General features: G+C 40.8%; 1 protein-coding gene across 1 annotated transcript in view; it reads left to right on the top strand.

Annotated features, from left to right (window-relative positions):
- ARB2A (ARB2 cotranscriptional regulator A) overlaps nucleotides 1-22,551 on the top strand; it is a 232,785-nt gene extending 210,234 nt beyond the window's left edge. The window contains exon 10 of the mRNA XM_064405548.1: nucleotides 20,299-22,551. Within this exon, the coding sequence (XP_064261618.1) occupies nucleotides 20,299-20,441 (143 nt within the window). The 3' untranslated portion in view covers nucleotides 20,442-22,551. The remainder of the gene's footprint in view (nucleotides 1-20,298) is intronic.
- Nucleotides 22,552-23,389: the final 838 nt, after the last annotated feature.

The raw sequence follows: 23,389 nt of genomic DNA, 5'->3' as shown, positions 1-23,389 counted from the left end.
GTCATTAATTGATGGCAAATGATTCTTGTACAGCAACACACTTCTAAGCAACCTTATTTCACCTTCATGTAACTTAACAGCACAAAGAAAGTTGTTTATTCTTGTTTTGAGCAGACACAAAAGCAACAACAAAAACTAAGATAAAGTCATGAAGTCAGTATAACAGTAATTCCTATAGTGCATCCCACTGTTTTCTGGATAACTTTGCAAATAATAAATCAAATTCTTCAGCCTCAAGGTGACATGTCAATAATTTCAAATTTAATTAGCTTTATAAGAAGGATGTTGGTACATTTCTATATGAATCTTTGATAGCTCAGCATACAACCTTAACACTTAGAATGCCCCTTTGTGACAGTGTGGCACACTGAAGTAATGTTAACTACTTACATCTATAAAATCATGGGGATTCTGGTTGGGGTATGGCTCAGCAAGTTTGACTTTGGCCTGTTCCTCCTAAAAGAATCTGAGACATGTAATAACTCTTCAAGAATTTTGGTGGGTTTATTCTTTGATATCGTTAAAGAAAACAGATGGGTCTGAAGGGGAATGTCTACATCATGCAATAGCATGACCCGTAACTTCAAGCTTCCAGATGATGGAGTCAAATCTCAAGTGATCCATAGGACATTTGGTCCCCAGAATTGTGAACCATGTAATGTGTAAGGCAAAGAGCACTGGTTTTAAGCACTGCTACTTGATGTGCTGTATTTTTTTGTTGACGGAGCTTTGTGAAAGTGCCAGATTTTCATCATTTCATAGTTAAAGCTTGTTATAAATCATAACTCAAACATTCCTCCTAGCAAAAGTGCCACAGCAGAAACTTATGTTGCTGCTTGCACAATGATCTATCTTTATTTTCTTTGAAAAGGCTTTAAGGGGGTCTGCATGGGTTGCAAAGCTGGCAATTTTATGAAATGAAAGACTTTTTTTTTCCCCCAGGTATTTCTCTTTAAAAAGTGAAAAGCTGAATTCTTTTAGTCTTGTTTTTATTCTGGCTTCAGATTTTTCACAGTCTTATTCCCATTCTTTATCCACATTAAGTAAAGATAGTCTTAAATTAACATATGTGTCATGACCCCTTTAAAGAAAACTCACCTACTTGCCTACTCCCTGGGAAGCCTGCCGATTAGTCTTCTACACTTAATGACATCAATTTTGGAGGTAGATATTTGGAAGAGGAAGAACTTGAAAAACCCAAAAACATTAATATTAAAGCCCAGTAACTAATTGTTCAGCAGACTAATTCATGTCTTGTGCACATTCCACATTCTATAATGGGTTAGCTGCTGAGTTTCTCACTTTAGAGAGTTAAACAGATGGGATATTGCTATTTTAAGAAAGAAATGTTTGTGCTAGTGCCCAGTTTGCATTCGAGATAAAGAGAATAGAAGAGTTCTTGTCTGGAAAATCTAACTAGTAATTGGAAAGTTTTGACCAAGTAATTGAGAGAATGATGCACACCAGAGCACTGACTGGTAGGGCATCTGCACATAGACCCTGTTAGAAGAGACAGCATTTTCCTTCCCTGTTGTGTCAGGAAATTTAAAACATACTGGTAAGTGCATGGGTTAAGAGTCTGCTGGAATAAATCAAGGTGTGATAATGTTATGCCTTTTCAGAACCACTAAGAACTGGGATTTTTGCATTAGCAGTTTGTGTACTGCACAGAGCCAAGGTAGAGCATCCTGTGGTGCTAAGCAAAAAATACTGCTGAGAGTATGTATAACAACATCTGTCATTGCCAAGCCCAGGATGGTTGTTGTGATATGGCACTTGTAAACAGAGCAACAAACAATAGTTGGTAAAATATACTGGGCCATAAAACATGGATAAGAGTGTGCAACATGTGTACAGTTATTGAAATGCTAACATGTTGCATGAGCAGCGTAATTGCCAGGGGGGGTGATTGATTCTGCTTGCTGCAGAGCAGCCTGTGGCTCAGTCATCATTCCTTTTTATCTTATTCAAAGAAAACTGTCATATTAGCACAGAAATGTATGTGCTAGCAGCTGATACAAGAAAAAGAAACCATGCATGGCTGTCATTCCCAAATAAGTAGCTCATATATGTCACAGAATCATATATCATATAAAGTTAAAATTTGGATGCTGTGTTCTTTCCTGTAGGATACATTTTAAAACTGCCATTGGTGATACTGAATCTGCCATTTATGATCATTTGCATGATTCTTCATACAGTTTTTTTATTTGTTTCTTTTCTGTATCACTGTTCTAAAGCCACAGAAGCAAACTGCAGGGATGAGTCTACAAATGCATGTGATGTGATTACAGAATAGTATTGCTTTTAGTGACCATCCATTCTTAGCTCCAACAATGTATGAATCATTTAAACTTTTAAATGAGTTATGTAACAGTGAAAGACCAGCTGAAGCTCATGCTAGACCATGAGCAAGATACAAACATTTTGTGCTTCATACTTTTCTAGTTCTACCTGTGTTTTGTCCTTCAAAACCAATTTGTCCCCTGCAGTGAGTGCAGCTTTGCAGATCCTTTCTTGTACCACTAGATTTGCAGAACCACAGGGCTTTTGCATCCCCAGACCAAGATATCAGCCTGTGATATCCCTTGGAATTGCCACATTCAGCCCATCACCAGTGTTACTCAGCTCCTCTTCTAGTTTAGATGCTAATGCATCTGAGATTTTTGGTGGACTGTGGATCACCCTAAGAAAAAGTTGTGGGTAGGCTTGCAAAGTAATTGTTTTGTCTTAAGCAAGGTTTCTTTTGAACAGGTAGGAAAGCAGAATAACAGACTGCTATGAAACAAATGTCACCTCACTTATATGTTCGCAAAACGGGATCCTGTTGGATCACACAGTGTGACTGATGATGTCTTCAAATTGCTCTCAGTTATAATCTCAGGAAAGAATGAAATGATAGAAACATAAAGCTTTCAGTTGTCTTGTTGTGTGGATTTCAGTTTCCTTCTTGTGTACTATTTTTTCATAACAAACCCTTATTTCTGCATTACCTCTTATATGTGATCACAACTACATAATGTAACTACACACGCAGGTTAAAATAGCAGTTACCTTGAGATAGATTTATAAGAATGACCATTAGGGGAAGCTTTGGTCTTCTTTGGCTACTGGGAATTTAGGTGACCTGGAAACTTTGAAAGTATGAGAGAGAGCGATGTCTTTCCACCAGCAGAGATTAGAGAGTCAGCTCAGCTGTGAGCTGTTTGCAATGAGATTTGTGTCTATAGATGCTCAAAAAATCCTCCTTGGAGCTTGGGGCTCTGTGAAGTTTTTTTCTGTTAATGAGATTAATTCCTTGTTGATACTTTTTAAAACAGCCATTAGTCTTTACTTCAAATACCTGAGGGTTTTTATCCAAACGCTTACAATTTCTTTCACTGCCCATGTAATAGCCAATATACATTTCAAAGCAGTGTATTACAGGAGTTTCCCATATTCAAACTGTGTTACATTTTCCTTCATTTACTCATTGTACTGCATTGAAATTAAGTTATTTCACATTTTGTTGCAAAATCCTCATCTGTTTGGACCAGTTCTCTCTACTCCTAGGCAATAGCTGCAGGTCAACAGAGATGTCTGGTAGAGAAATGCACACGTGACGCTCAAGGGCAGCATAACACTCTGTGCAAGGTTGACACAAGCTGTACCAGAGCAGCACCAGTAAGCACCATCCCCTCTCAGTTTTGCCTGAACCTTTCTAACATTGACTAAACTGAATGTCCTTAACTTGTCCCTTCAGCATGCATGCTTCGAATAGTCTCCTAATACAGTTTTCTGTGTGTAATTTGTTTTCTTCAACCACAAAAAGACTAAGAAAGGCAATTTTATCATGTGATGTTCTGTGGCTGCAGGTCAGTTGCAGAGGTGGAGGCTTCAGACATGTAGTTGAAACTCAGACACACGGGATGGTGAAGCGAGATAAAGGTGCTGAGAGTATTACTGTAGTAGATTGTTATGGATTCTCTGAGACCCACAGCCAAGGGAGAATGAAGCATTGGCAGTTTTGTCTTTGCCTGGAGAGACTGAGTCTCCCATAAGGCAGCTCTTACCTAGTTTGGAGAGTCATGATAGTCATGTGCCACTGTGGCTCTCCTCCCCTCCATGTCTGCTCACCTGTCCCTGCTGTGTCCAGACTGTCTTCTGTCCCTCGGGTCTGCCTCCTAACCTCTCTTTGCAGCCCATTCCCTGCTTTTCAAGGTCTTTCCTTCTCCTGCAGAGGTGTTGTTCCCCTTCCTTGGTGTTCCTATGCCACTTGTCTTTGATCTTTTTACACAGTCAACCTCATGTCTTGATTTACTCACCCTGCTCCCCAGGGACTAGTTCTCCTCTCTATTTATATTAGGCTACTTTTTTCCCCTTCTCCCCTTGTTCTGCCTGCATTTGGAGCCCAGGACAGAGTGCTGTCTGCACTTAGTTCCTATGCCTGATGCCATATTAGACATCAACATCTAGGAGCAACAGTGGCAAAAAAAAGTTTTCTTTAACCCTGTCGACTCTGAGCAAACAGCATCTTCAGAGGAATCTTTGGCCACTTAGACTTGCAGATTCTGGGGACTCTATGCTGAGCATATGCAAATGAGTTTTTACAAAGGCTTGTGACTAGGCAAAAAACTGGCTGTTTTTTCATGTGAATTGCAAAAGGACACCAAGGATCTTAGCTTCCAAACTTCAAACTGTGAAGAATAGAGACAGAGGAGCTACTCAGCAAAATTCTTGTAAGACCTTTTTTTTTTGTTTGTTTGGGTTTTTTTGTTTTTTTGTTTGTTTGTTTAGTTTTTTATTCCTCCCATCAGGGCCAGAATATGTTTTCCCTCAGTCTTATTTCCTGAAGTGACTAAATCCTCTCACTTGAAACCTAAAAAAATAATAATAATCAGCCTAAGGCAGAGACAAAGCCTGTGAATTTTCATCCCAAATACTTAAGTTGGCAAAATTTATAAATAACTGAAAACGAGCTCTTATAAAGGGAACTATTGAGATCCCAAACTACAGAGGACTTGCTTGCGTTATACACAAAAGTCAGATAAGAATTCCTCTGTGATCCATTTGGGATACAAAAGTCAATTAAAAATAATCCACTTTTCATATTTCAGAAATCCACCTTAAGTAATGGATGTCATAAGGAGATATTTAATTTCAGCACTTGTCAGGCCATACCAAAGCTGTTGCAACTAGTTGATTTGTTAAGTATGTGACAGATTTATTTTATCAGTTTTCTTGTGGGATTTTGTGGGGTTTTTACTGAATCTCTTTTGTTGTGAAACATAATTTAAGAAATACATGCACTTTAGAAGTACAGCCCAGTCAGCATTGCACAAGTTGAGCAGTAGGATTCCTTCAATGCACATCCTTAGTATCTCCTGGGCAGAAAATATGGAAATGATAGATGAGGTTATTCTTAATTTAGACCAGTAGCAAACTTGTTTCCTACCAGCATCCTTGCCTCTAGGTTTACAGGGCAAATCCTGATGCTTCCACCTGTTGCCATTGTAGTAGATGAGGTATGGCATTTCTGAAGTGGATTTACATGCCCCATTTCTCTTCCTGTGAAAGAGCAGGAGCACCTTGTCAGTGTGCAGCATGGGGAAGGGTGTCCTTCATGCCAAGGCTCTGTGAAGGTTTCTGCAGCTGCAGAAGGCATGACCTTGGTGAGCAGGCTTCACTGCTCCTCTTGCCACTGCAGAGGAGTCCAGTTTTGCTAAAGACATTTTGGCATGGAAGCAGGTTTGCCTTGGGGTGTGAGATCTTTGCAATAAAAAGCAGTAAATCTTCTTGACCACACCTGTTGCTCCCAGACCTTTCCTACCCATTCTCCCATTGCAGATGCTGGGATGCGCAGACGTCAGCACGGCACAAAGTTTCCTGAGCTGCCTGGCTGCTGCTTTCCCCAGCTTCACAAAGGAGAGCAAACAGTGACATTACAGACATTTACAGTGTCCTGTCCCCTCAGCAGTCCTTCCTCAGAGGGAGTCTTGTAGGCTTTCAGTGTGTGTCTGAATGCAGATCTGGAAAAGCAGTTCTGAAACCCATGAGAATGTAGAATATTTGCACTGTAAAACTTCATTTTGTTTCTGTGGAAAGTAACAATCATGGCTGCAGAGACACTGATGTGAAATGTTTGTCATTCTGGAACTGTAAAACATGATAAAACATATGGGAATGATGTTGCCTTCAAGGTCTTTGCTTTTTAGTCACTCATACACTCTTCACTTTTCACAACAGAGTGAAAAGAAATATGTTTTCTTAATTTAATATTGGGATTGTAATGTTTCCTTTATCCTTAGACTAACAGGAAATGTTCCAGCAATAGCACAAGTTTTCCTCAAGTGCTCACATATGAGCTCCTCTCTAACTTCCTTCTACAGGAGATAGTTTTCATATTATCTCATTGCAGGATTTTATGAGCAGTGACTGTCAAACTTTAAGTATTTGCACATATTGATATTGGTCTTAGACCAATTTCAGTCCCTGCCTCAAACCTTGTTTTTATGATTAAGTCTTTTTCCTAATGTGTCAACAGTTTGCTTTAAAATTGGTTGAAAAAAATTCAACCTGTGGTGGTTTAGACAAATTAAACCAAAATGGAGCAATGAGTATTAAGTATTAAGAGATATGCATAGGCCATCAACAAAAGAACTCCCCAAATGTATTTAAGTTATTTTTTTCATGCTTTTTTAATGTAATATTTTTAAGCCAGCTGTGGCAATAACTAATAATTTTAATGCAAGATGACATAACTCCAGTTGAGTGATTGTTCAGAGAGAAACTACCTTGACAACTTCTTTTTATTTTGTTTTAATTTTATGAAAAAACAAAACTGAGGTTCTTGATGTAAGAAAAAGAAAATAATTTGAACCACCAAATTTTGAAACTCATTTAAATATTTCATCTCTCTTGCACTTCCAAATATACTTTCCTGGCAGTTTGTTTCTGTTCCAAGTTCCCAAGGTTTAACCATTTTTCTGGATAGAAGAAACTTTCATTTTCTTTTGAACTACTAAATGCATGGCAAAAAATCTACCATGACACAAGGGATTTTTCTTGATTTTTCCACAGTCTGTCTCAGCAGCACTGGTTCTGCTGGAAGACTCCACATGGAAAGATCAGTTATTAGATCAGGATTGTATTTTGAAGTGAAAATTGCATTTGCAAATACAAGGCACATGCATTGTTTTCTGTCTTTGGATGTTTGGGGGTTTATTTTTCCTCTGGCTGGTGGGGAAATCATAAATTGTTTCTTCATCACTGAAGTGACTGTGTCTTCTTGAAGATACAGCTTTGGAGCTTGATCTTACCTATTGTATTATTTTTTTAAAGGGGTAACAGTGAAGTCCCTGTTTTGAAATAAATATGGTCTCCCAAATGAAGCTTATTTAGTTAGTGTAGCATTTAAATGGAATGTTAGAAACCTTACCACTCAGTAATTGGATGTTTAAAACTGGATTATCAGAAAAACTCTGATTTTTGAGTTGTTTTGTGTCCTGGTGTGTTTTCCTTGTGGCTGTAAAGCAGAACATGATTTGCAGTTTCTCCAGGAGAAACCCCTGTCTGTTCTCATCTCACTACCTGCAGGGTATCACTGAACTTTTTCCAGTCAGATCTCAGCAATGGGGCCCCACCAGTCACACAGGCAAACCCATAGTAAATATCTGCAGCTCCAAAGCATTTATTTGATTGGGGTGGGTTTTTTTTCCTTAATATTTCCCTTCACATTCATCCCAGACTTTTGAGTTCTCCCTTCTACTGTTGGCAGACCCGCCTCCCACACTGATGTTCATGTCTGACTCCCGTAGACAGGGGTGTCAGGAGAGCTGTTGGCAGAGGTCAGCGCATGCCAGCACACAACATGCCTTCTCATCTTATCTGCCGCACGCCTGCCTTCGGCTTCGCTCTGCCTGTGCCTCACTTCACTGCCTCCCCCACCTGATGCCTGTCTTGAACTCTTTGCCGCATGACTGGCTTGCTGCCCTTGCATCCTGAGCATCACCCATGACTGATTTTGGGTGGTGCTGTTCAGAAGAGATAGGAAGCAAGGGACATGCACTGTGCATTTCCAGGCAGAGCTGCCGTCTGCTGTAATAAGGAGGAGGGTTAAGCAGGGAGTGAAATGCAGCTTTATAATCATTAATCTCAAACAGTCCCTCTAGTGACATCTCTGAGGTTAAGTCACAGGAAGTGTGATATTATTAAGCTTAGCTAAATTTAGTGTAATTCACACCTGCAGAGCCTTTTTTGAATTAGTGTTTAGTCTTAAATTTCCAGTTTCCGTGATATAGAGGCTTCATAGTATCCCACATTAAGCCTTGATGTGTTATGAATTAGAGTGTAGAAGCCGAAAATCCAAACTATGTAGAAAAATCCCTCAAGTTTCTGAGTAGTTCTGAGGCAAATATGCAGTTAATTTAGTTTGCAACAATAAGCAGGGATGGTACCCCTACAAAAAATTATTTTCTTCTTTATTTGCTCTCACAGTGTATCTATGGAAATGGGGCCACTGAAGATCTCTTTTGCAAAGCCATATTTGAGCTGTGTTTTTTGTCCAGTGTAGCTGATCCTTGCCACACACTTCACCTCATCAGTCTGTAGTAGGTGCGGATCCATATTGATTACCATGACTTGTGGGAAAGAAAAATTTTTGCACTTCAAATTTGGTATAAATTATAAAGAGCATCTCCAAAGGCTGTGAGTCACAGAAGTGTCACTCTTCTGAGACAGCCATATATAAAGCTGTTGTTGTAGAGGTTATTAATTTTATGATTGCAGCACAGGTGTACTTGACCCACAACAATAATCATTGTCCATAAAATCCCACCATCTGGGTTCAGTCACCTGCCTCCTTCAAGAATGCTCATTAACGACACCCAACAAAGGTTATGCTAATAAAATAAAGTTAACCCTCACTGTATTGGTGTAAGTTCACTGGTAAAACAGCACCATCTTCTCACCATTTTTCTCACTGGTACAACTGTGCAGACACCTGGAAGTGGGTCATGTAAGTCAAGTGGGTCATGTAAGTCCTAGATGCACAGGATGGGGGGAAGTAATAAGTGTTCATATATAGACAGTGATTGGTGTAATGCAAACAAGAAAAATTGGTATGGTATGGTATGGTATGGTATGGTATGGTATGGTATGGTATGGTATGGTATGGTACTTACTTACTGCAAGTGCACAAGGGTTAGTCACACCTCAAATCTGCAAATTTTTATTTATTTTTTCCAGAAATTTATTTATACTTACTTGGCATAACTAAAATATTATCAAACTTAAACAAAATTGTTATTTACTCTGCAAACATGATTTTTTAACTCCATTTGTTACTCGTTGTTTGTATTCTGGTGGCCCAGCTTCATCTCTCATGACATTTTACAAACTCAGATATGTTTCCTTTCCATTAAATCATTAAGAAAATGCCCTGAATTTCCCATGAAACTATTGTTCTCACCTAGGAGAGATATCTCATTTCTCTGATCCTGCAGAGTAGGGCAGCTGCATTTTCACAGATTTGTCCTCTTTTTCTGTCCTCACCACTACATCTGGGTAGTAGGGTCATCTTATTTAGTGTTCAGCTTTTTTAAATAATTGCCAAATACTTGTCTGACTTGCCCGTCAGCCCTGGGACTTTCTTTTGTTGTTAAGACACAGGAAAACATGGAGAAGAATGATGTGTTTGATGCCAGCAGCTGGAAGACAAAAGGGTTTATGGGGAGAAATTGGATGGGTGCAATAGCAATGAGGTAGAGGAGGTCTTCCTGAAATGGCTGAAGCAAAACCAGAAAAAGGCAGAAATTTGTGGGCCATGAGAACAGGAGAGCTGGGATCAGTATGGGGATGAGATGGAACAAGATCAAGGCCAAGCACTGAGCATGAGTTCAAGGAGAGCTGCCAGGTGAGCAAGTTACAGAAGAAGAATTCAGAATTGGATTTCCTGGAGAAAACAGGTGTTCTGGAGAAACAGATGTCCCAGGTGGATGAAAAACAGACAAGGAGTAGGAAGAGATTCATTTGAAATGAGGCCTTAGGAAGGAGATTAGAGGGCATTCCTGCCCCTGTGGCTTGGACACCTGCTTAGTATTATGGGGCAGGGGGAGAAGGGGACATGGAAACACTATATCTGCCTGAGACCCTTGGGAGTATTTTCACTGCCAAGCCTGATGTGTTTCTGAGCATGTACAGAAGTGATATCATTATAAGGTGCAAGCTTTAAGATCAGAAGTTGAGGTGTCTATGAAGTTTAGACACCTCAGGGTATGGTGAGTGACTGAATTGGGATTTTCAGGATCGCTTGGATTTAGGCTCTTCAGTTTCACCTCGCTTGATGTAAGGAGCTGAATCCTTTGCGGCAAGTGATAGCTCCTGAAGTTGGTGTCCAGCAAAAGCAGGAAAGCAGGTGAACAGCCATGGGGCTTAGCTCACCATTTGCTAACCCCATTTCCACCATCCGGCAGGAGCAGCCATCAGAAGGGGAGGATCAGGTGCAGATGAAGTTTGGTTTCCCACAGGACCAAAGCTGGCACTGTAGAGGTGGCACTTGGATTCTTGAAATTTTTTCATTTTACCTGTCACAAGATTAGTTTCTGAAGACAAATCAGGGGGAAGTGCCTTTTCTATGACTGCTCCAGGATTAGGGAGAAGATGAATGGTGCCAGTGGCACATTGGAGTTTAATTGTGTTGAGTGAGGTTAGGTTAGGTTAGGTTAGGTTAGGTTAGGTTAGGTTAGGTTAGGTTAGGTTAGGTTAGGTTAGGTTAGGTTGGGATGGGATGGGATGGGATGGGATGGGATGGGATGGGATGGGATGGGATGGGATGGGATGGGATGGGATGGGATGGGTTGAGTTGGGTTGGAGCCAGCCAGAGGCAGTAGTCCCAAGATGAAGCAGATGGGTTAGTTAATACCATTGTACCTATGAAAGTACTCTGGGCTTGGGTTGACTGTAGTCTTTTGTCTACACAGCAGGACACTATAATCCCAGTAAAAAATTCAGGAGGAAAAAATGCTTTTGAACTATTTCTTATGTAGAAGATTATAAACATTTTCCACTGTGGGAGGGGAGAGTTGGTGTATTCATTAAAGGCTTGCAAGGTATGAATTTACATTCTCACTAAAATCATAAAAACAAACTGGGTGTTAATGTGTTTCATGCCCCATGCATGTTCTCATTGCAGCTTGTTCCTTAGACACAGGCTCATTCCTGTCCCTCAAAAGACCTTATTTACCTACACAGCTGCCTCTGTCAGTATCCACACCGTCTTAAAGTTCAGCTTCTGGTGTGAAAGCACAGAAAATTATATTCTGCTGCTTTATTTTAAAATTGCTTTAGTGCAATTTGTTCTTGTGTTCAAAACTTCAGAAATTGGCAAGTAGTATGTGCTTATCTTGCTAGTGATTAAGATTAGTGATTATTTTACATCTTTAGTGGATAGGGTGTCTCTACTCTAATGTTAACATGTTTTAAAGCTCTGCTGCCTTTCCTAGCTGCTCTGTGGTGCCAGCATTGCCATTTCCATGGCGTTGCCTTGGCTGCAGTGTTTTTGGAAAGTGCTGTGTTGGTTTATGCATATGCTGCTGGTACATCCAGATGTTGATGGCATAATTACTATTTAGAAACAAATAATCTTAAAATATCACTACTAAGAGGAGCTATTTTCTAAGCAACTGGTTATTTCCCTTGTCCTGGTATCGCTGATTAATTTCTTGCATTAGTAGAGTTCTCACAAGATAGCAAGAGTGTGTATCCTTCAGGTCTCTGCCCCATGGGCAGTAAAAACCTGTGGGATTTTGGAATAAATTCAGATTTAAAAATCAGCCCTTGGGTATTTAAGATTAAAGTAACTTGCAGGAATTGCTGCAGAATGTTTTAAGTGAGTTTAAATATATTTTATAAAACCTGTATGCTTGTTAACATCGGCAGCATTGCTGCATGAACAGAGCTCCTGCTGTGGGCTCAGCAGAGCTCAGGTCCATTCCTCATCTTGGCTGAGCCACTTGGTTTTAAAAAGTACACTAATGATGACTTCTCCCTTACAAAATTCTGTTAGACATGTCTTTGCAAGGCAGTGAGGAGAAGGGGGTGTAACTGATGGCTTGCATCATGCTGTAGCATGTTAAGATCTGTCAGATATATTAGTATTCAGGTTTATAACCTGTGAAAGCTGTGAGGCTTGAACAGTTGGTTTTCAGTGGTTTCACACAAGAAGTCTTGTAAGTTCTCTCATGAAGTGTTGAGTTTTGAACAGGTCAAAATTTCCTTTATTTAAAAGCCGATTTTCCTTTCTCCTAATTGAGAAAATATTTGTTTTCAAATGCTATCTACTTTATTTTTTGCTCTTGCTTGCAATTTTATATAGATTTTTTTTTTCCTAATTCATGATATAAAAAATTCATGGGCATTTAAAAAACTATTTCACTAATGTGTATTATTCAAATGCTTCAGAGCTACTTTGAAGTACCTTGCTAATACAATCAGTCTTAGATGTTGCTTAGATAAAGCCAATGAAGTCACAGAAGAGAGGGACTGATAGAAAGAAACTCGGGAATTTACTTAATTTGCCCATATTGCCCAGGGTGAGGTCAGCTATACTCATAATATCCCTAAAACATGGTCATCTAACCTTATTCTTAGTTTCCATTGGTGGGATCCTGCACCTTTCATTGGTATGTTCTTAGCCCAAAAATATCATTGTAAGATGTAACCTGAGTATCCCACCTCGCATTTGTCAGGTAAGGAATTTTTATACTTGTCTTTATGTATGGTAAGGGTGAAGTTACAGGTATTAATAGATAGATGGAGGGATAGATAGGTGATAGACAGACAGTGTTGTTGATGCACATGCTATGTAGATGGAGATAGATGTATGAAGATTATATAGAGATTAGGATAAAGATAGCAGCAGAGAGGTGAACACATATGTCAATATAAATATAACTTCAAACCCTACCTACTTCTCTCTGCATGGTACACCATTTTAACATGAGTTTTAAAATCTATGGTTGCATAATATTGCATGCATCTTTACTGGATCTCTTCTTCAAGGAAATGGCTTACTCTCCTGCAAAAATTTGTTGCATTGGAAATTGCTGCCTCTAAGAATGTTGTTCAGACACCATCTTTACCTTTTTTAATACATACTTAAAAGAAAATTGATTGACTCTGGTGAACCAGAAAATGATCTAACTTTTGGTAACCTGTACTTGGGAGAGAATGACCTCACAAGTTTCACTTATTTGGCCGATTCACAGGTAGAGGAACAAACAAATTACCTGTACTTGTGGGACTGCCCTTAATATTAGATGAAGAGTAGCGGAAAATAATGATGGTCGTGTTAGGCTCCTACCTCTTTCCTACTTTGCAGACCTTGCTTGCAATGAGCTTTTGTGTGAATCTTTGCATCTTGTTGCTCAGAGAACAAGAAGAATTTACTAATTTTTTTTTGTTTGTTTTTTTTTTTTTTGCTTTTTTTAATCACTTGCTTCTTGTGAGAAGTTGGGGTGTTGTAAACAAGGAGTGGAAAAAAAGCGAATTGCAAATACGGGAGTTCAGAGGTTAACTTTTTTCTTGGTAGGATGCTTGTTGCTCTGTTTTCATCATCCCACTAAAGATTATTATAGATAATATGTGTCCAACAAAAATAAGAACTGTTTTGTGCCACAATAACTAAGTAAAAACTAAGTAAATAACTAAATAAAATATGTCTTTAGTATGTGTAGTTTCCAGCATTGCCATGATTTTTCTTATATTGAGTCTTGACCAGTTTATTGTATGTCTATGCCCACTTAATAAGCTGTATTTCATGTCTTCACATTGTTCTGTTTCTTCTCTCTTGGCTTCTCCAAAGAATTAATTTCCCTACACAGTCACTTTCAGATTATTATTATGTCCATGACTACACAAACGATTACTTCTTAGGCAAACTAAACACATCAGAGCTTGGGGATTGGTTTGGGGTTGAGGTTTTCTTTATGTCCCCAGAAATTACTGCTTTAATTTCATTAATTGGTGTTTCACTTATATCTTAATTTTGCCTAAGTTTTTAACCTTTCTTTACCATTGTGACATCTAGAAGTGCTTATGCAAAAACTCCTAAAGTCGTTGAATCTCAGTGTTCTTGAGCTTATGGACTCAATCACAATTTTTCGTGAAGCTTTCATTTTCCTTGTCAGAACTATTGAGTGATTTTAGGCAAGATGTATTTTTTTAATCTGCTTTTCCCTTAGCTTTACTGGGGATGCTCTGAGGGCTTCTTCTTCTGTTTTGGAGTTTGAGACCTGGGTGTTTACATCAGTAGACCAAAATAGTCAAAAAGACACAATAGTTTCTCTCCATGCAGATCAACAGGATAAAGGAATTTTAAGTAGAGAAACCTTATGAATTAAAAGAGTTATGTCATACTTAATAGTATCTCAGGCACTGGAGAGTAAAAAAAAATGAAATTCCTGTTCAGAAATAGCATTGTGATATGGAAGTAAATTGTTAGCATACAGAAAGCATACAGGACAGGCAGGTAGCATCTCTTATTCACACCTAAGTGCATATGTGGACAGTATTGTTATATTGCTGCAGAGTTACAGAATTGCAGAACTGAATACCTAGGAGTTATAGAAGTTCTTGAATGTGTGTGTGGATAATGTGATAAAGAAAGAAATTTCCATTGATTTATAACTTTCAGGAGAAAAAATCCTTTCTGAAAGGTCTGTCACACTTGTCTGCACAGTCAGATGGAATTGGCTTATCTTTACATGTAAAGTACAAATGAATTGTGTTGCTTTTCATGTTTAATAATGTTTAAAGTGTTTCTTTTCCTGCAAATGCCCACAAAAGTCTATATTTCAACCTCTGAGCCATTTGAATCAAGTTCTGATAAGACTGAGAGCCTTTTAGATTCATAGCTTAACTCATAAATGTAAAAGCAACCTCTGCCACTGTCTACAGACAAGATGGCTAAGCTACTCGCATTGGCATTTTGCAGTATGACAGGGTCTCAGTGTAGATCATGATCACAGGGAGCAAACTGTCTGCTTAGCAAGACCTTGTTGAAAAACAGCAGAATTCTCTATCCCAAGGGGGACTAAACCCCAAGGCGTGGAACACCCTTAATTCATTTTGAAGCCCGCAATATTTAGCAATGAGCTGTCACTTAGAGAAGCAGACCTGAGGTCAGCCCTGTGGCTAGTATCTGTGGAGAAGCTTTTCAACCTGGAAACTTTTCTCTGCAGAAATATTTCAGCACTAAGGCATGTATGAAGATCTCTCACAGCTCCTGTGCAGCAGGAAACCTTTGTTCCACACATCTTGTAAACGCGGTGGGGGGCCACCATTGTGCTGTGCATCTTCTGAGCACCGCGGGAGGAGGCTTTTGTCTGACACAGTGGGCAGGCACTGTAGGAGGGCACCTTTGTCCTGCATAGCCAGTAATCGCGCTGCAAGAGAGAATTATGGTGATTGCAGTGCTCTTCTCTCTCCAGACACTCTGCTTTCAGATGGAGGAATTTGTCAGCCCTGCTAGGTGAAGAGCTGCTTTTCCTGAGTGGAAGTGGAAAGGGAAGACAGTGAAAGTGCCTTTGCATGTGTGTGTGCAAATGGCCGTGAGGATCATTCACATGGTCATATTGCATGACCACCTTTGCAGGCACCATTTCCACTTTCAATCTTTGCTTTTCCTCTTCCCTATTTTTCCTACCCATTTAGGCTGCTCTTTTAATTACTATTTCTTTGTTCCTTCTTATATTTGCACTATCTCCTCTTCAATATGCTATTCCTGTATTCAGTATCTATATTCTCAGTATTCTTGCAGATGAGTAATAACCACATGTAAAAGACTTGAGCCCAAATACCAATCCTTCTGGGACTTCATAGGTATATTTTTAGCCCCATATTATTACTTATTATTTGTCTTCTCAAATGCTTCAACCACTTCTCCAAAAGTGTGCCAGTCCCTATTTTCTAGAGTTTGTTTTCTGAGATAATGTACAATGGGAGAAGCATAACTTGACATCTGTGAGATGGGATGAGATGAGATGAGATGAGATGAGATGAGATGAGATGAGATGAGATGAGATGAGATGAGATGAGATACGAGACAAGATGCAGAGTCTGGACCCTGTAGAGATGTGATGTGTAGTGCAGCTGCTGGTGGACCTGGTGCTGGCAGCTAGAACCAGTGCAGGCATGGCAGCACACATTTGGGAGCTGCATTACTGTAGATCTCAAGTGTTTGGGGGCCCCTTGACTGGCATAAAGCAACTGATTTGCAAGTCAGAGGTAGGAGTGACCATAGCCCATTAGGGCAGTGAGCGTCATAATCCATTTTAAGTGATTACATTGGTTCTCACTGCCTCAAGGTTGCCACACTGACCTTTGTCAAAAATACAGCAATTGATAAGTTTCTCACCTGCTAATTTTTGTTATTCAATAAAGTTTGGGTTTTATCTGTTCTTGTCAAATTTGAGCCTGTTGTGTCTGCTGTTATCCTAGAGGTGCTTGTGATTTTTTTATAATGTTGATCTCTTTCTTTACTAGTATTCAGACATAAATTTTATGTGTGGTAGTTAATTTCAATTAATCCTCCTTTTCTCAAATTAGAAATTTCTTTTATTCTCATTCCCACCCAGTCCTCTGGTGCCTACCTGATTGTACATGAATTCTCAGAAATAATTGCCAGTAGTCCAGCAAGTTCATTAACTGATTCCCTGAAGACCCACATATGCATGTCATCCAGACCTGATGATTTGGATATTAATTTTTTTTAAGTATTCCCTTGTTTTGTATCAACAACTGTATTGTCAAGTCTTCATTATTTCTAATTATATATCTCTTTGTGGTGCTTGGTAAATTGTTTCTGGAACTTGTTCACTGTTTTACTGTCATTACTCATTTCACCTCACATATTGTTGGTTCCACCATCTCTTTGGAGCTCCTTTCCAATGATGTTGTGCACATGTTAAAATATATATTCATTTCTCTCTACATATCTTCATGCTGGTAAGTGGGAGGCTGGTTTGCTTTTTGACATTTCTGTCATTTATCTCAGTGGAGCTGGGATTTATACTTTTTCTCTGCAATTGTAGCCTTTGCATGTTTTAGAGTATTCTAGCTGTTTCCCACACTAACAGGGTTTTTATATCTTTTTTTTTATATCTTAGGAGCAGCATGCTCCTAAGATTTCTCAAATAATTAATATCTGAAATCACTACATGCTGTGTAACAGCCCATCAATTAATACAATACATTGAATCATGGTTTGTCATCATGGCTGTTGAAATTAGTGAGCACTAAGAATATATATCTCAGAGGATCTTGGCTTTAGAACAACTGCTTCTTATTGTCTGTCTCTTAAAAATTATTATTTCTATTAAAAATAGATGGTTGTTCATGCATTTCATTTAGATCTGTGTACTACTAAATACACAATTGAGATCGCAGTTGTCAATGGTATTTTTCCTCTGATTTCCAAAAATCTTATGGCCAAAATCTGTTGTCACCCTTAGGACACAATTCCACTTGCTTTGGTTGAGTTTTCCAAGCCTTTGGTATATAAATCATAAATGCACAGTGTGTGCAATGTTAAATTTTTAGAGGTCTCCCTTTAGTAGTAGTTAAATGTGAATACATAAGGACAAAATTTGACCTTTAGAAATTACTATAAAGGTCCAAGGCAGATACTTGGCAAGCTTTTCTTATTGCAATATTAATCAAGCAAAGAATCATCATAATCCTGGAAACTAAATATCCATTGTAGTGATTTTATCACCAGGGAAATTGTTCATCTGCCAGTAAGACTGTTCCTAGGAAAAGGAGAATAGGGAGTATTAAAATTGCTTTACACTGCTGAATCATTGAGTCCCTCTAGACTCAAAGCTTGAGTTGTTTTTTGAGAAGAGTGGGTTGAGAGGAGTTGCCACAGGAAAGCTGTAGGTTAATCAGTTTCAGTAACACTAGTGAATGTGAGCATGATCTCTCCTGGGAACACGAGGAAAGTGCATGGGAGAAGGCAGGATGAATAAAGACACAGGGAGGCTTCAAAAACTTACTCTTTGTTTTGTTTTGTCATTTGGTTTTTTGTTTTGTCTTTTTTTGTTTATGGATGACCCTTTTACAGGGGAGGAAGGTTGTTCATAAAAAAGGAAGAAAGGGGGGGAAAAAACCCATAGTATTCACAGCCTCTATTTTCGTCTTAATCCAGTGGGTATTAATGATGACCATTACAATCAAGACGGAGATTGCAGACGGGCAGAAGTGAGAAAGATGTGTTTGTGTGGGAGATGTCTATGTAGGGACCAGAAAGCCACATGGGAAGATGTTTTGCCTTCAGGGCGCAAGAGGTGTTCACCATATGCTGTAACACAGGCATGTGGGAAGGAGGTGAAGCCCCTGTGCAGGAGTGTCCTTACAGTGTGTTAGGACAGCCTATCCCTCCATAAAATCAGCTTTGGTAGATGACTTTTTTGTGCATGGTGGCAGTGGGCAGCCATAGTATACCAAGCAAAGCCATAACCTCAGGGACATGTCTGTTAGGCTGCAGGTTTTGGTAGAAGGAAAGCTTTATCCTCCTGCTGTTTAGGGCCACTTCTGTGTTTCCCAGGTGGGGAGCAAGTCTTGATGAGTATTGCTATGAGGTGTCTTATAGGGGGTGGGATAGGTGATCTGTATTGAAAGCCACCTGCAGGATAGAGTTATAGAAACTTTTATGTTGGACAGGACCCTTGAGATCATGGAGCCCAGCTCAACCCAGCACTGCCAAGTCCTACACTTGACAGGATGGACCACCTCTCAGCAAAGAGAATTTCTACAATGATGGGTGAATTTAAAGGTGGAAAGCATTTGTATAAAAGGAGCATGTGGGAGATTTCTGGAAGATGTCATGAATTGGCTCTGTACAATGAATATGGAGAGGGAGAGGAAAATCTATCTGTGCTCATGACATGGGTGCTCTTTGTACAAAATCATCTCTTTGTGTGAGTAGTGGTGTGTTTCCAGAGAGGGTTTTTTGGAGGATTGGTTTGCTTGTGTGATGGCTGCCTTTGAGGGAGCAGGGACGTGCAATGTGGCAGGTAGTGCCTCCATCAAAGACTTTCTGGGAGGGGTGGTGTGTGGACCCAACAAGGATGCTCTATGGGTGGATGCCTAGAGGGTCCTGACAGAGATATGAAGCTAGATATGCAGCAAATGCCATGCCAGAGCAGCCATCCCATATCCCCAGGTATTGATGGCCACCCTATGTCCTGCAGGGACCATCAATCCACCCTGGACTGCATCCCTCTCCGTCTGCCAGGCTGTGGCCACTGTGTCCCTCATTGTTGTCACCCTCAGATTGTGATACTGTCGCAGAAGTGTTGCTAAGCAACAAATGTGGTTGCTGGGTCTCAACAAATAGCTGAAGGGGAAAGTGAAGTGTTACACCATTGTAGAGTAACCATAGCAATGACCTACTATCACAGACTAAAGAATTATCATTAGCAATGTTAAAGTATCAGACAGAGGCCCAGGATCCAAAGACTACCAGGCAGCATCTCTGCATAATTGGGTTACCCAGGAAGAGGTCCCAACTCTTTCACACCCCTTGGCTCCCTATCTCCATTATCTTGGTTTTGTTTTGGGGGTTGGTGACGGGGAGAAGGAGGAGGGAGTGTGGTTGTTTAAATAAAACAAATGTGTTGAAGAAGGCACTGCAAAACAATAGAAGCATACACCAAAATAAAATACTGAGGTACATCTGTGTGCAGAGGGAAGATATAAACAGAAAAGGTCCACTTTACTGTCTCCATATTATCTGTGGGAACAGGTGCACAAAGGATGCCTTCGTGATACATGAGATGTGGTTCAGATAAAGTGTTCTCTTTCACTTGAAAACAGATATGCCAGGCTAAAAGCAGTATAAAATGAAAAATAAAGAATACAAAGAATGTCTGAAAAGTAGACACTTCCTTTTTCCCAAGGTAGGCCAGATAGGTGAGGTGCTTCAATGACCTTTTCTTTGCAGAGTGCTTTGGGACCTTATTTTCCCAGATATGAGACATGTTGAGGATCGCTGATCGTGATGTGGGTGTCTGTGCATGTGCATATGTGTATGTTTGTGCATGTGTCTGTCTGCATGTGTGTGCAGTTGTTCTTGTCACCTGCCCCAGAGCTCAGCAGCAGGACAGCTCTGACCCTTCCCAGGCCCCCTCCAGACCAGCTGCAGCAGCTGTGTGTCTTCAGGAGTTTTACGTTTTTGCATTTTATGGAGCATTTATCCTGTGAACACACAGCAAGTCAGAGAACAGCTCCTAGTGAAACTGTCACCTTTGTGTTTTGCAGGTACAGAACGCCATGAACTAACTTCTTGGAAGAGTTTTCCATCTGTTTTCAAATTCTTCAGTGAGGCTGTAAAGGCGAAGAACAGCTTGGTGAAACCAACCCAAACACGGCGCTCCAACAGGATAAAATACGAAGAATTCTAAAAGGAGGGGAGGAAAAAAACCCACCACCACCAATGTCTTTGCTGCTTGTTTTCTGCAAGCAGTCTCCCAGCCCCTCATTAGATTGTTTTCTTCCTAGAGCACAGGGTCGTGATGTATACATCTAAATAGCGTTTTGCATTATTTCTAGATGAGTGCAACTGTCAAAGCAATATGGGCTCACTGGTTGTGTTTCCTGTGGGCTGTAACTTGGATTTTGTGCTGCCTATCAGTGTGCAGATTAAGGCTGACAGTGGTACTGCACAGTGCAGCATGGTGCAGCTCTAATTGCCCTGACATAGCCCTGAACCAAGCTGATGCCAGAATTTAACAGCTTCTTTGCAGTCCTGTTGCCTGCAGGATATTTTGCAGTTTCCTTCTTTTTTGAGACAAAACAAAATACAAATTACTCTTTTCTAAAAGACGGACCTGACTCAAACATGTTAACCAGCCTATGATTTTACACCTATTAGCCTTCTCTTTCTCTGGGACCATGTGGAACTGACTTCTAACTCTCTCATTTTTCTGCTGGCAAGAGTGTCCAAGAAGTTTGGCCCAGAATTCTAAAAAGGCCCCATTGTTGAAGAGATTTTCTCTTGCTAGATCAACTGCTTTATCTGTAGATCTTCTCTTCCTTTGGAAAGCTCTACTTAAAAAAATGCCTATTCTTTAATGGGCTGGATCACACTGTGAAATATGACATAAAAAAATATAGACACACTGCATATTTTTTTGTTTATTTTTAAACACAAAAATGCTTCCATTTTCATATGCTGAGTTTGTAATGACTTGCCATCCCATGGTTATTCCCTTTTCCCTAAACTCACAGGTTCCTCTCCACTTTAACAGTCTCTCTGAAAAAGGTTGGCCAGCAGGGAGCTGTGTGGGGATTTCACACCGTGCACAGGGGCTATGTGGATGTAGCCATAACTGTTGTGTTAGGCAGGTTTTCTCCACTAAAACTGAGGGAAAAGATGTGCTTGATAGCATGCCCAGAGTGAGCAAGCACTCTAATTAAGCTCCTTTGGTGTTGATAATACTAAATTAAAGTTGTCCTTTCTTTAATGTCCATGCCCACCTCGCCTCTGATACTGTTAGTGACAAGGAGGCACCACTCAGACATGAGTTTTGGACCCAGTCCCACCCTCTCTTCATGCAGCGTGTCCAATCCTACAGCTGGGGGCCAGAAGTGGTGCGGAGCGTTAAAACAAGACAATGCCAAAGCAGGGGTATGCCACTGCATACCATGTGGCATCCCTTCTATGCCACAGGGCAAAAGCACAAGTGCTCATAGTGAGGTGTAAAGGAAAACCCAGCTGGGTTTGGGCCTAAATCCTCCAGGTGGGGGTCTCTCAGCACCTAGAGTGCTTATGTCCATCCCTGTCTGCTCATACTGGCAGCAGGGCTTCATTTCCCCAGCTGCTGCTTCTTGTCATCTTGCTGCATTTGAGCTCTGCCCTTGGGGAAGGGTGCTTGGAACAAACCCCTGGCAGGGGCTATGCCTATGTGGAGGAAGTGCAGTATCTGTGCCTGGCAGATTTTCTTCCTGGAGGGGAACCTATTGCTGGGGGGAGAGGACTGTGCCCGGATTCCTCTGGCTTCCGGTCTCTGCCCTCACTCCCAGTCAGAGGATGCTGCTGCCTGTGGCCAGCCTGATCCCCCACTGTAGACCAAACAGGTCTGCAACCTCCCGCTCCCCAGGTCCATGTCCACCCCAGCCCCCTGGACCCTATGTGTTCAGGGTTAAGATGAGAGTTTACATGGTGTGGTTTGGGTGTCCGTGCTTCATCCCACAGCAAAGGAAGTTGCAGAGGCCAGAGAAGTTTGCACATGTGCACACCCAGACCTGCCACTCTCCATCTCTGTGGAAGTGAGATGGACTCTCTTGGGTGCCCAAATATTGGAGGAGCTGATCTATTTTTTTGTTGATGAGAAACAAACTACAAACATTTTTACTGTAACACTTATCATTTTCTAAAAAATTTTTCTTTACTGTGCCCTGGGCCTAGCACATATTATCGCTCCTGTGCGGGGGCTGTAGAGCAGAGGGGATCCTCACCACTGACACTGCTCTGCTTGCAATGAACAAAAAATAAATATGCTTTTTTCTCTCTTTGTTGCACACTTTGTGTCCTTGCGTTGAGCTCCACAGGAGCCGCTGTCTCCGGTGGGCAGGGTGGGGGCTGCATGGGCAGCAGCTCCACCAGCATCAGAATACATGTGAGGGGGCAAGTGTGTTTGCAAACAGGACCCCATATGGTTGCAGGGCTGGGGCTGGAAGGTGTGTGGGGGTGAGACTCATTTGTTCCATAGAGTGGCCTGCCTGTCCAGCCCTGTGGCCCAGCTCACATGAGCGGGGGCTTCTCTCCGCACACCTTGCATCATCCATAGGAAGCCACACAGTTGAGGAGGCCACACCATCTCCTTTAGCTGTTCAGAAACATGAAACTGTAAAATTTCTCAAAGAGAGGCATTTCATCTGTTTTTTGGGGAGGGTCTTTTGCAGGGGGCATGGGCTAGAGTTGGAGGAGGCAGCATTTGCAGCCTCAGCTGCAGAGGGTACATGGTCTGCAGGAAGAGAGGAAGGTGTCGGAGCATCCCAGCATGTGCCACCACATTAGTGTCACATGGAAAGGTGACAGTGGTAACCCTGAAGCACACTAAGGGGGGATGAGTGTTGATTTAGCCTATTCCTTTGGACTGATGTTTTTAAAGATGCATACTGCTGGTCCTCAGGCCATGATGTCTTTAGGAGACAGAGGTCTGATGTCAACCTCCTCCTGGTTTCATCACAGGAAAGCTCCTTGATGTGTGACATGGTGCAACAGCCTCTGCCCTAGGTAGCTTTGGAGCTACGTGTACAAAAGTGACCAGAAAAAAGCCCCAAAACAGAACAAACCCCCAAACTGAAAACAACAACAGAAAACCAACAAAACTGACCCTGCAACAGA

This window comes from Passer domesticus, chromosome Z, assembly GCF_036417665.1.
Source record: "Passer domesticus isolate bPasDom1 chromosome Z, bPasDom1.hap1, whole genome shotgun sequence".
Taxonomy (NCBI): Eukaryota; Metazoa; Chordata; class Aves; order Passeriformes; family Passeridae; genus Passer; species Passer domesticus.
The sequence above is the reverse complement of the archived record's forward strand: the minus strand, read 5'-3'. Positions and strand labels throughout refer to the sequence as shown.